This window comes from Bactrocera latifrons, unplaced genomic scaffold, assembly GCF_001853355.1.
Source record: "Bactrocera latifrons isolate USDA-ARS-PBARC rearing strain unplaced genomic scaffold, ASM185335v1 scaffold_163, whole genome shotgun sequence".
In the NCBI taxonomy this organism is placed as follows: domain Eukaryota; kingdom Metazoa; phylum Arthropoda; class Insecta; order Diptera; family Tephritidae; genus Bactrocera; species Bactrocera latifrons.
This window is the reverse complement of record NW_017535108.1, coordinates 1-14,505: the sequence shown is the minus strand read 5'-3', so window position 1 is coordinate 14,505 and position 14,505 is coordinate 1. Positions and strand designations below refer to the sequence as shown.

Below are 14,505 nucleotides of genomic sequence, written 5' to 3'. Positions count from 1 at the left end.
AACTACGAGAGATTTCTTGCAAGAACTTTTATCGGTGAGTTTGTATGTTAGCTATATGATATAGTGATCCGATTTGAATAATTTCTGCTGAGATTGAATTATTGCGTGAGGCAATAGCGTATGCCAAATTTCTTGAAGATAACCCTTCAAATGTAAAAGTTTTCCATACAGCACTTTGCTCCGATCGTTCAGTTTGTATGGCAGCTATTTCCTACAGTGGTCCGACATCGCCTGCTTGGACAGAAGTGCAATTTTTAATTTTTTCAGTAGAAAAGAACGTGYGCAAACTTTTAGGTATAAATGAGGGACTAGTTCGGATATATACAGACAGAAGGCTGGTCAACCCGACATACAGACTCTAATTCGACTCAATTCGCCCTGCTGATCATTTACATATGTATATACTTTATTGGGTATCCGCTGTTTCTTTCTGGCTCTTACAAACATCGTGAAAAATGTTATGATTTAAGAACGGTTTAAATTGAAAAAAAAAAAATCTGGATCCATTTTTAGAGCAAAAACTTAAACTTTGGGGAACGAGTTCTAAAAACGAACGAACTTGGGAAATAACGGGCACCCTAAGATCGACGAAGCGAACACGCTGCCCTCTCGATTACAATTCTTGACATACTTTTCCCTGCCTGCTTGTGTTGAAGTCATTTTATATACTCAAATTTGCCTGTTAGCAAACCTTGATTTCCATAATTTAGTTAATAACTTCACCAACTTAGCTAGCAATAATTGGCTTACCGCTAACGAGCCATGAGATTATCCCAAGTTCATATACATAATTTTATATATTGCACATAATCCTTAGCGCATATTTTTTAACCAACACTCCAGCTTACTTATCTGCATGGCAGCCACGAGCACTTATCTTCACACAAACAAATCCATATGTAACTAGCTCTATATATAAAGCTATATGCGCTAATCCATTTAGGGCATTTCGCAGTTCTTAAATTGTCCATTTCATATGATTATCTATGCACTGTATACCGCTTTAGTGCGCTCCCCTCCACGAGTCAGCATGCAGCAGCTCCAATTTACTTAATTAAAAAACATAATCGCTCCACTTTGCTATCATTTCATTTGCCGCCACTTAAGTTACGATTGTATATATATATGCGTGTGTAAACTGTGGTAGGGTTTGTGTATATTTGTCCCAGTGGCAATAAACGAATATTTTGCTCTGCACTGCAGCAAGCCCATGCTGTTACATATACGTTTACTGCAAGTTGTGTGTGTTCTTTATGTACTCGCATATTTGTTTCATAAGCGTATATGGATTATGACGCTCAAAAGGGCATAAAACGAGAAAAAAAGAGCGGCAAAAACAAACGAGCTGTCATCTGAATACTCCTTGAATGTCTCAATTCGCCATTTAATCCATTGACTTTCACATATCGACGTAGAGATATCGTAAACTTCAATTACCAAACGTTAATGTTGTTCGCACTTGAAACCCGCTAGGAAATTGAATGCCTTAGTAGAAGACAAAGTTAAAGTGGTTTACGGAACTGATTTAAATAGCCTCAAATACAAAAATTAAGACAACTTATTATATAAATACTAAAAGGTTTTTTTCCTGGTATTTTTTTGACAACATTTCGGCTTTCCAAAAAGTTTCTCAATTTGGTTTAAAAAATCGAAAATTTGACACCTTCGATCATTACCTGATCATATACAGCGTCTAGCAATAGGGCTTCCCAGAAACAAAATTGTAGAAAAAAATATTTTTCAACTTAAATTAGAATTTAATGATAATTTCCATCAACCAAATTCTCCATCATTCGTTCATTACCTGAAAAATGCGGTGTCTAAAAATCGGATTACAAGAAAAAATTTTAAAAAATTATATTTCAATTTCTCTAAAAAATCAAAATTATCATCGAAAATCTCAAGCCTTCGACCATTAACTGAAAAGCTGATGGCGGCCATATTTATTTATGGATTTGTGTCAAAGTCATTTGTCAGTGTGTTCAATGAGGTTCGCGATTTCAGCACTTTGATACAACCCTAGCGGCCCTCCAAATTTTCGATACCTGTTTTGTAGTTCTTTGATTCAATGTATCAGTTTTGTCGATCTCCTCTTCCTTCGACGAATTATTCTTCCCAGCAGTTTTCTTGAGATCTGAGAACAGGAAGTAGTCGAAGGGGGCTAGATCTGGAGAATGCATTACTTGAACTTCAAGAAGAAAACACCAAACACCAAACACCAAATATTTCTGACACCTGATAGATTTCCAACTAGACACATACATACATACACACAAACACACACATACCGCTAGAGAGGAAGAGAGAGTGAGTGAGTGACATAACGCCCATAACAAAGCGCACAGCGCGAGTTTAACTTTAAAGGCTAAATAAAGCAGCGACAAGTTTCAGCATCGGCATTCAGGCATCGGGATCGCTCAGATAGCAGTGAAACCAATTTGAAGCTCTGTTGAGTTGCAAAACCGAACAATTTTTTCGCCATTTACAAAAACACGCATGAATACACGCACAAACACACACGCACTTACATATTGTACGGATTATATAAATGCGCACAGAAAAGTATTCGAGTGTGTATGTATGTCAGTGTAGCTGGCAGTTGATATTTTTTATAAAGTTTCTCCCCCCCGCACATACGAAGTACAAACACGCACACAGTCGCACCGACACTTTTCACTTGCGCATAGATCGGTTTGTTTGGATGTATGTGTGTGTGTGTCTGTGTTGAGTGTGCGGGCAAATTGTTGAAAATCCAATGTTAATTGTATGGAAGAGCGCCATTTTAACGCATTGCAATTAAGCCGTAACAACAGCAAGCACAACAACAGCAGCTATGGTAGTGATGCCAGCACGTGCAGCGCTGACAACGTGATAACGCAACGTACGCGCGTGTTACGTCACATACCTGCAAATATACTCTTGCTTGCAACAGTGAGGAAAAATCGGTAGGGGATAAAACTGCCGTCAACCGAGGCTGACTAAAACGAAATGAAAAATTCAAAAGCAAAAATGTCTAAAGCCAAAAAAAAAAAAAAAGTGGAAAAAAGAAAAACAGCAAAAAAGGGAGCAAAAAGTGGCAGTAAACTGTTAAGTAAACGAGCGCCGAGTGGTGGCTTCAAAAGTGGCACACGAACTCGTTCAAAAACCAATATTCAGATGCATTCGAGGGGCAAAAATGATAGTTCATCCACTCGGCGCTACTGTTGGGGTGCATTGCAATTTCTGTTGCTCTGTGGGTAAAAACCGAAGATGTGTGATGGCTTTGGGGCAAGGCATTCTGCCCCCTCTAAATGTGCTTGCTCTCCAAGTGTAGAGCATAGAATTTGTTAAGGTAAATTTGAAAGGTCTTGAGTGAATGGACATTGGCAAATAGCTTTTCCTTACACATACAGATACAAATGTCGTTAGGTGAATGTTTAGTGGTGCGTACCCAGTGAGAAATTTTTGCGAGTGGTTCTTCCACATTTTTATTCTTATRWCACATTTTTATACTYTTGCAACATGTTGCTATCAAGTAAAATAGTTTTGTTTATTTAACAGTTKTTTGTATCACCTAAAACTAAACTAACTTAATAATCGGAATGATGAAATGGGTTGAAATCCGGGTGAGTGGCTGTCTGTTCGTAYAAACGATAACTTGTGAAAAAGCTGAGATATCTTAATGTAAACTGGTAAATACGTGCTTGACGCCCACGGAGTTTTGGTATTATAGAAATATTGCTACGMCCATAAAACGTCATCAATCGAAAAGCTAGAAAGTGCTAAAATTAAGCTCCAAATTAAGGCGCAAAGTTGTAAGTTGGTATTGGTGGACTACAACCASGCCTACTTTCCATATAACACAATTTCAAAAATTCCTTCCGCTTCTTTCAATTCCCGTAAACAAATCAATAAACAACCAAAAATTATACACATCAAATATATTAAATTTGTATAGCATCTGCTCCTTATTATTCTTATGATTTGCTAAAAATTAGATTTCTGCAAAATTCAAGCTTTTTTCTACTTGGTCTTGAAAACCAAATCCCTACTAGTTATAATTGTTAGGACCTGTTAAAAAGAGTAGATGTAGAACTTAGAATTTCCTTCATTTGGGCTTGGAAACAACACTTCTCTAGTTACTGAAAGCTCGATCGAATTGACATGACTTGCATTGAAAGTTATGTTCCATTGCTTTGCCAACTGCACCGCATTTTTTCTGTTGGGTCTTCGTACCCCAAAGGGAAACCAACCACATGCTCGACTATGCCAATGCATACAAATGGGGGTCAACCCGCAATAATGGTAAATTGTGGGTGAAATTTGTCTATACGTGATAGTGTAACCAAATATACACAGAAACATGAGGCCGAACGCTGGTGTGGAGGACGATTGGCAACGCAAGGTAAATAAAAACACTCACCATTTGCGGGTGTGCTTGTGTGGGCGCACGTCAAGTGGTCATACGGCGTTGACGAGCACGGAAGGTGGTAAGCGTATGTGTGGGTTAAAGTTCACGTGAAAGTTTAAGGGAGCAATGACACAACTGCCAATAATCAAACAAATGTTGATAAGCATAAATGACGTATATATACATATATATGATATATATAYATATAAAAAAATTAATGTTTATATATACATATGTGATTGGCTGATAATGTGTGTTGTGTTTGTGTGTGTCTACAGGAAGTTGCCAGCTGCGCTGACATAGCGGCTAACGCCATACGCCAGTGTTGTGCGCAATATTCACAGTGAGTCGCAGGAAATGTTATTTTTATATGTGATTTTTATTTGGTCAACCTGCTGTGCCGCGCCGCCGTGAGGTATGCTTTACTATACTTTATGTTCGACATATAGTTGTATTACTATGCAAGTGTATGTGTGTATAATGTGTGCCGTGTGTCATCAATGAACTTCACAGCGCGCGCTGCAATGACACGACGCTCATTTGTAGACACACTTATGTGTATGTATGTGTGTCACCTTGCGTGCTTATGTGTCTGTATGTCATCATATATATGTATGTGCCTGCTTGGCCATGAGTGGATTTGTTGATTGGTACTATACTTGAATGCTAGTCAAACATTGAAGTTGATGTTGAATAGAGTGCTCAAGTGAGCGGAAAAAATGCCACAGATAAAGCATGAAAAAAATGCGAGCATGAAAGAAACGCAGAAGATTGCATTGACGGTGAGTGTGTAATACACATTTCACTTTAGTTTTTACTTTCGTCGCTGCTGCCTCGTTCACGAGCTACACACACACACAAAATGAAGTGTTTACCGGGCTTGCTCATGAGAATGACGCTGATAATGATGTTGATGATGATTATGACGGTGAAGTTGATAAGGATGTTGTTGAAGCTGCTAATGATGATCAAGTTGTTGTTGCTGCGCTTGTTGCTGTTGCTGTGCTGCTGCGCTGACGTTCTCTACATTGTTGACAGCGCAACGGTATTGGTGCACGCCTCATTGTCGTCATGCTTGCCACTCAAAAGTGTGTCTTTTGCTAAATTGCTGCGCATTTTTTTATGTGGCGCATCATTTCGAGACGCTTTAGTTTGCCACACTTTACGACCAAATGCCAAATTTGCTATCACGCATTGCTCTCTTATGAGTGCTGGCATGCGTGTGTGTCTGTCTGTGCGCTTTTCTCGCTCATATAGCAATTTTCGAGTTGAAACGGTGTGAAAATAAAACGCATTTGTAGTGCGTGTTAAGCGCGCTTGTGTGTGAAATGCACATTAAAATAAATTGCTGCACATTCCTGCTTCCTTCTGCCATTACTATCCGTTTACTTTTGTTATTGAAAAGAATTCCAGCGCACTTGATAGTGTCAATATGTGCGATGCATTCCAAAGAAAATTGCTGATTTTATGTAAATTGCTATTTAGCGCACTAATGAACTTTGCTAATACTTAAATGCTTGATAATTTTTGAAAGGGAGTCGTAAAAGAATAGGTTTTGAATAAGAGTCGAAAAATGCAGGAGTTATGCATCCTTTAATACACAATTAACTCAACTTTTAACTCTCTCGCAGTTCGTAGGTGCAGCTCTTAGTCTCGCGTGGCAAACTGAAGCACTAATATCATCTTCGGACCAAAAATTTTAAAGCACTAGCTTAACCTCGATCTATTCACTATGCTAGACTGTCTTCACTGATGTTGGAGATTTCTGAAACAGCAATTCTTGTCTCGCTACGACTCTATTTGATCAGCTTCGGCAGTATCACTCCACATTACTCATCTTTTTGTGTTATTAGTTTCTGCAATTTTTGGTTATTTTTTTGATATTGCTTCAATTTTTATTATATTCGCTTGTTAAATTGTTTCACTTTGACACTACAAACTGTCCAAATCAGCTGTGATAAATTTTCCTACTGACAAACAGATGGTGCTAAATCAAAATTGCACATCAAGATTTCGTATAGATTCGATTCAAATCAACACGGTAACGAGATTAATAAGCAGTATTTTTGTATGATGAAAATTTGTTAAATTTAGTGAGATAAGCTACTCAACACCCTATTCATTGTATTTAAATGACGGTCGGAACGTAAATTCCACTTTTAATTTTTTTCTATTCCTATAAGACCGGGTACACAAACAATGTTAACCGAGATACTTACTGAGGATCTAGTTATTTTTCATCAAAAGTTATAAAGTGATCTTTCTTCAGAGTTGAGACTGCCAACTCCATTCATCAAATCAAGCATATAAGTATTACGCCTTGGGAAACCAGATTCGAGTCCATTTTTGCAGCTACTCTAAGTAAAGTTACACGGCCTTTGTTTAACTATTCACTTAACGTCTTTTTACGCAGAGATCTGTATATACGCGAACTAGTCCCTCAGTTTTTTAGATATCGTTGTAAAAATGTTCACATGTTCTTACCTTCCTAATAGGCTGCTCCTTTGTTTAAACCACCGATGTCGGACTTCTTTGAAACAAAGCTGTCAGAAAACAACTCGATCAAAATCGAGTCTTYGTATGTAAAACTTTTACATTTGACAAGATATCTTCACGAAACTTTGCAAAACTGATTGTCTAAGATAATAACGCAATTCATAAAGAAATTGTTTAGACCGGATCACTACAGCATATAGCTGCCGTACAAACTGACCAATAAAAATCAAGTCCTTGTATAGAAACTTTTTAACTGACAAGATACGTTCAAGAAATGGATGGATGGAAACTTTAAAAATGTATAATATATCTTGACGATATTTGGACTAGATTATAACTCGAAGCAAAGCTCCAATCTTCAAACATCTGATTTAGATCAAATCACTATAGCATATAACAGTCATACAAAGTGATCGATCAAAAAGAAGTAAAAGTTTATGTACTTTTTTATACTATGAGGAATGCAACTGTTTTTTTTGTTTTTGCTTAATTTGTGGGTGTGCGTATAAACGATTTCTTTGGAAAACATGCTCACATTCAGCTAAATATCTTTTCCGATTTTAACTAAGTAATAATTTTGTTTAAATAAATGCTCACTCTTTTTCGTCTAAACATTTTTCGGCATGCCAAAATTGCTTGTAACATCTGCATTTATCTCATCCGCTATCTGTGGAACGCACCATCGTTTGCTCACTTGGTTAGCTACCGACTGTGCATGTTTGCTATGCTGGATTTGTAGCCTTTAGTATAGCACTGCGGGTTACTCCACTCTTCTACTATACACAAAAAAGCACACACGTACACAAATACGCAACTATCATCTTTCTTACTTTATTTTGCACAAACGCTCATCTATTTGTGTAAGCTTGTTTATTTCTCCCGTTTGTCCTTCTTTCGCAATTTTATTGTTATGACGCCAACTGCTTTAGCGCCAATAGCAATGACTTTGTTTCTAACACGTAGCGATTGTTAAGTGCTCATACCCCCCATATGGCTACAACCACTTACTGTACACACACTTACACAGTTGTACACCAACACAGCAGTGCGCAGCACATATTATTATTATTGTCGGCCAACGCCAGCTCAGCTCAGCTCAGCGCTTGCTGCGAAAAAATGAAAACGTATTAAGATAAAAAACTTATATTTTATTGCATGGCACGAGTTGGCTGGACACAATAATCATCGACAGTAACAGCACACTGTGTGCTGGTTATTATTGTTGTCGTTGTTGTTGCTGTAAGTCATTGTCACGCCGGACAGCATTAATTTACTTTTATGGCTGTATGAATTTCAAAGCGTCCCGTTAGACAGTTCGAGAGTGAATGCGAGTGGGAGTGACAGGGGTAGAGGGGTGGCGGTGGAGAGACAATCAAATAATAAATAGATGAACTGGCCGACAGGGCGGTAGACAGCTGGAGCGGGGTTTGCTGACATTTGGGCACTTGTAGAGTTTCTCCTTGACTTGCAGTCACATTTTACGGTGACATTTTCAATTTTTTTGCGACATTGATTTTTACTTAGGGCATAATTTCATGCTGGTACGATAAGCTTTAGCTTGATTGTAAATTGAGATTAGTAATAATCATTTCATCTTGAGTTATGGTCGGAAAGAATTCGTAGTACACCACACTTCGATAATCGAAGAGAACTGTCAACATAAGCTCAATTTTTAATCTGCTTTGAAGTGTTTTTTCGGCTTCGGCTCACCTCTGCACGATATTCGGCCGATTGATTAGCTATTTCCGTATCGTAAGCTTACATACAAGACTTATCGGCAGTACTAATATATTTCACGGCATCCTGGTGGTCGTAAAGCATTGCTTCGCAAACGTTAACGTGACGTTGTTTTTCGAAAAAAATTAGTGATCAATCGCCCTTTCACTTTTCTGAAGGGGTAAGTAGCGTAATCTTTCCTGTATTTTTGAAATTTTTTTTCATAGAAATATTTATAAATATAGAACTTTTTTCACATATCATGAGGTATATCGTGGAGTGTATAAACCAATTTTTTCAGAATTTTTTGTTGGCATCTGTCAGAGGCTGSATGAATGAGATGCGTTTTTTCACTGGCGGACACGATTTCTCATGTTTGCATCAYCTGAAAYACAWRAACCSAWTTTATTGGGTAAAGTGGGTTACTACATTAATTCTAAAGGTATAAGGGAAYAGAAAATGCAAAGAAAAGACAAATTTTTGAAAAAATATTACCCTACTGACCCCTTAAGCCCGAATGATCTTTAGAATCTTTTTTTACTGAACCTTCCGATAGTCCAACGGTGTCTGTAAAAAGTCTGACTATTATTCATCGATTCTTAAGCACCTATTTTATTTTACTGACGTGTTGAYCATCTGTTGATGTTGATAGATTTTTGAATAATTTGTACCAATCAAAAACATTTGCTCGCGACAAACAATTATCAAGGAAGCTCTTTTTCAACATTTTGAATATTTCGCTGAAATTATTCAATAAAAAATTTGTTTCTGCGCACAAAATGTAATGGAACTTCTTTGCTGAATAATTTAACTCATCGTGGAAATCGCGAAATGCACTTTTTGTAATTCAAAGAGACAAGCATATACTAAACTTTAATGATTATTTTGATGTGACAGTTTTCACATGTGTCACTGAAAGTCATACCAACCAAAAAAAACAAAAACTATTTCGGCGAATGGTTTCTCGCGCGAAATTTGAATTAAAAAGTTTTACTATTTTTGCCCACTGTAGTATATGCATATAGAAAATTTGTATGTAAATATTTATTTATTTGTTTTGTGTATTATATTCTGATATGACCTCTGCTGTAAACTCCTGAAAAACCTTTGTTATTGCACTTGCCAATGTGGACAAATATTAGTTTTGAAAGTAAAAATTTCAACTGACTAAATTACTTTTTGCCCAAATATAAGCAAGCAGTCAGATTAGCATAGTTTTTCCAAATAACTGCACTCAAAACATAAGTATATAAGCAAAATACATATATGTATGWATGTGCACAAGCTTGTATGTACTTGTACGTATATCTTCACCTGAAATACAAAATAATGTTACACCACTTTCCATAAGTTTACTGGCGAGGGAAAAACGTTATAATAGAAACCACCCATATTAAAACTAAATTTGAGTTTTGGTTATAAAGCGGTTATATAGTGGTTATAAAATACTTATATATTGGTTATATATGACTGCGGCAATGAAAATCTTATGTAATCTGATGTAGTTTCACTATTGCAATAAAAAAATTAATTTCGATTTTTCGATTATACGTTGTTTTGCATTTTAGGTGACGATATATTGTTCCGCTCATTTATTTAGTGAATATAACCATTTGAAAGTTAGAAAAAAGCTGCAAAAGGGTTAAAAATTGTAAAGCAAGCATATATGTGTCATATTCTGTAATATATATACTAACAAAGCGCTCACATACGAGTACAAGCCTTGCATTTGCAATAGGTCAAATACGAGTATAATAAAAACCACCTGACCAGGATGTTATCGGCTATCCCACTTGTTGAATTTGTAAAATCTGTGTAAACAGACAATATTTTATATGTCAAATTTGTTTTGACAGCATACAGTATGTATGCTGGTTTATTATTATTACTTTTTGCTGGCTTGTTGGCTTGCTGGCTTTTTATTTTGCTGCCATTTTGTGGCTTGTGGGCAAATCAGCAGTTGACCTTTTTATCCTTTTCTCCAACTCACATGCTGCCGTGTGCTTCAAGTGTTCAGTCAACACATGTGTGTGTGTGTGTGTGTTTCTGTTTCCAAGATTTGCACAACACTTCATTTTAACTGCTACATATTTTGCGCTTTTCATCGCTGCAGCTACATACCTCTGCGGCTGCTTCTGCTTCATTTTAATACTCTCTTAACCAGCTTACCCACTTTGCTGCTGCTGTTTTGTGTTTCGAAACTTTTTGAAAAACTTTAGTGTGAAAAAACTTTTGTAAAACTAGTAAGTAATATACAAAGCTATGCGCAAATACACTTGCATATGCCTGTTTATGTGTGTGCATGCATGTGTATTGGTGGCATGCTCGCATTCTTTTATACGCAAAGTTCAACAATATTTTAACAGAGACGAGCAGCGATTCATATATTCATATGTACATTTATGTAAGTGTGTATGCATATATGTGCTATATATTTTTTGTAGGCAAATATACAAAGGAAAACTTTATATATTTTCTTGTGAAAGTATATGTGTTTGCTTCTGTGTGCGCTTGAGTGAAGTGTGTCGATAAATCAAATGCCTGAGAGACAGTAAATAAATTATGAATACTGAAATTTGTAATCAGCGCAGTTACTAGATAAATATACACATACATACATTAATATTTCTTTCCATATATGAGTGCCTGCCATTCGTTATAGCGCTTTGTATGTCTGTCTGCATTTATACGCAAATGAATGTGTGGCTTTGCCAGCAAATCATAGGAGATTACTCATATACATATCTACATATATACCCAAACATACATCATATATATATGTACATACATATTTATATGTATATGCTTGGAAATTTATATCCACAAGTGTTTTTGTTACTAATACTATGATAAATGCTTTTACACCGAGAGAATTTATTGGTACTATTTTTCTAGTTGTTGTTGCAATACATTTTTCTATGCTTGCACTATGTTTAATCAAATCACTGACAGTTTTAAAGCTCTCTCGCACACACCACACATATCAAGCTTTGCGAGTGCGACCACAACTTAATCACATATTGGACACCTCACCACAGTTGCGATTGTAACGTTAGATTGCTGCCTCTGCATGCGGGTGGCTTTCGTGCGATAATTTTCAACATGTCAAAACACTAATGCAGTGATATTTAATATATCAAGTAGCTTTAACGTGAATTATTTGCGCAAATTTTGAAAAATCTTACGGTTACTTATGAGCCATCGAATGAAGCTTTTTATTAATAATAAAAAATATTTTTTATTAATATTAAAAATAAGAGAATGCAACCGAAGTTAGCACCTGTGCTATAAACCCTGCCCAGGTCCATTTCTTTTAGAAACTCTATGACTTTGATTGTAAAGTTTATATGCCAGCTATATGCTATAGTTGTCCAAACTGAACAGTTTGCTTGGAAATCCTTACCAAATTTCGTGAAAATATCATGTCAAATATGAAAAGTTTTCTATACGAGCAGTTTTTTGGAATTGATCGCTCAGTTTATATGACAGCTACATATCGTCACCTAAAATGCAAAACGCCATATCACTTTTTAAAAGTTTAAATGCGGAGCGAAACAGTTATGATAGAGACCACTCATATTGAAAAAATTGAGTTTTGGTTAATAAACGGTTATATATTGGTTATATATTGGTTATGTGTTGGTTATCCATTGGTTATATCTGATACCGGAAGCTTCAAATTTTATGCCTAGTTTTGTAATATAGCCAATTTCATGCATATACATATGCAATATGATATAGTGAATCGTATGCAAAAAACTCGATTTCGTTTTTTTTTTATGATACGTTGTTTTGCATTTTAGGTAACGATATATGTACCCTGTAGTTATCTAATGTAGATCATCCCGACAAATGAGCAGTCTTTTGAAGAGAAGCGGCCGTCTGCAAAATTTCAGATCTATAGCTCAAAAACTGAGCAACTAGTACTCTTAGACTCGAAAAATTTTTGAAAAATCAACAGTCCGACAAAGAATCTTGTCAGACTGATGGTTCTAGACCGAGGAGTACACCGATAAGGACAGCAAACGACACCATATTTTTTCTTGTTTTTTGACGTTTCTCTTCGGTAAGGTTTGCTATTTTATCATGGAAAGACATACGATTATTGGCCTTCAGTTTAACCGAAATTTACATATGTCCCATAAAAATAACTTTATGCCATATGTTTGTTCTTGTTCGGATCAATATTCTACTTTTTTATAGCAATATTATTCTTATTTCTCGTTCTCACCTAAATTTGCCCCGTTAAAATATAAAAAAATCTAGTTGGTCATTACATTTTTCTTTTCACTTTTCCCACCCAAATCCGAGCACATTTCAGCCGTTCATCATGTCTTTTGGTTAATCAAACTGTTGGATTATTTTCTACCTCAAGTCTCAATAAGCTGTGAAGCATTTTTGACTGAAATGAAAGTTCGGAGCTTACAAAAATAGTGAGAGAAATATATAGAAAGTGTATGAAAGTATAGTTAGGAAAAAATTTCTCTCATTGCGGCATTAGATACAAAATAAAAGGAAAATTTAGATATATGAAATATTCGTTCGGGCGTTTTTAGGCTCAAGCTCAAGCAAAAGTTTAATATGAAATATTTGTTCAGCCGTTTACAATTTCAACTCGAGCTCAAGTTCAAAAGCTTAGTTGGATATCGATAATTCCTTCAATTGTGAAGCTTTGAAGAACTCCTTACTCTCTTCGAATATACTTTTTGAACCAACTTTTTTGATAGTTAAATTGTTATCAGCAAAGCGTAAAAAAATTAAAATCTTTTGCTCGAAACGATATCTTCCAAAAACCGCTCACTCACATCTTACGCCAAACTAAACTAATCCGCCATAAAAATTGCAACCCTGCACCCACAAATGTCTGCTCTTTATTAGAACAGTTTTTAGTTGAATTATTGGTGTTGTTGTTAGTTAATAGCGGAGTTTTGCATACAAATGGCCGCGCACAAACAGCCGCATGCGTTTTTAATGAAGTGAACAACCGTAAAACAACTCCAACTTGATACTTAGAAAGCCAACAAAAACAACTACACAAACAAGGAAACAACTAGCACGTAAAATTTCATATGCAGAAGCAGATATACACACAACCGAAAGCACATCTGCTAACTTATTACAACAAAAAGCACACACACGCAAAGGCAAAGCGCGCATATGGAGCACAGGTCTGCCTAGGCACGCAGCAAGCGTTCAAAACTAACGGTCTAGTTGTTGGCGCTTGCTGCCCGCTGGCATATGAGCAATATTTCATACACCCACTAAATAATATTTTTGTTGCCATGCACCGACGCATACACACACACGCGCGCGCGTTCAACAATGTGTGTGTGTGTGTGTGTTTTATTAACGTTATTTTTTTGTTGTATTTATTTTTCCAAAGTTTTACGATTTCATGTATTCGCTACTCGCTCTCGTTACAGGTGGATGGCGAGGAGAATATTGCGCTGAGTTTGAACTTTTTGCGCTTGCCCTGTCCGGCGCAGTACATCAAAGTACGTGACGGTCCGTCGCTCTCATCGACGTTGCTCATTGAATTGAACGGCGGAAGTAATTTAAATATGCCAGCACAAATAGAATCGAGTGGCGCGCAATTGTTGCTGGAGTTCTATGCGGGCGAAGCGAGCGATATGCAAGCGTCCGCCAACGGCCAGAGCAACAACAACAGCAGCAACAATACGGTGGCGGGCAGCGTTAGTGCCGCTTGCACCGGTGGCTTTTTAGCGAATGTCGAACAAATTGGTGAGTGCTATATATGTATGTGTTTGTGTTCTTGTGTGCGTGCATTTGTTCGAATATTTTTTTGTTCATGTACTTTTTTCATATGCCAGTTTATTGTAGAGTTTGTTTGGTTTTCTTCCGCTTTGGTGTTTGCACGTAAAGCGTATTAAATTAAGGTTTAT

At 36.6% G+C, this 14,505-nt stretch overlaps 1 protein-coding gene across 1 annotated transcript in view; it reads left to right on the top strand.

Annotated features, from left to right (window-relative positions):
• Window positions 1-14,344, top strand: part of LOC108966524 — a gene marked incomplete at its 3' end in the record, with an annotated part of 124,545 nt that extends 110,201 nt beyond the window's left edge. The window contains exon 6 of the mRNA XM_018929468.1: window positions 14,026-14,344. Within this exon, the coding sequence (XP_018785013.1) occupies window positions 14,026-14,344 (319 nt within the window). The remainder of the gene's footprint in view (window positions 1-14,025) is intronic.
• Between the last annotated feature and the right edge of the window lie 161 nt (window positions 14,345-14,505).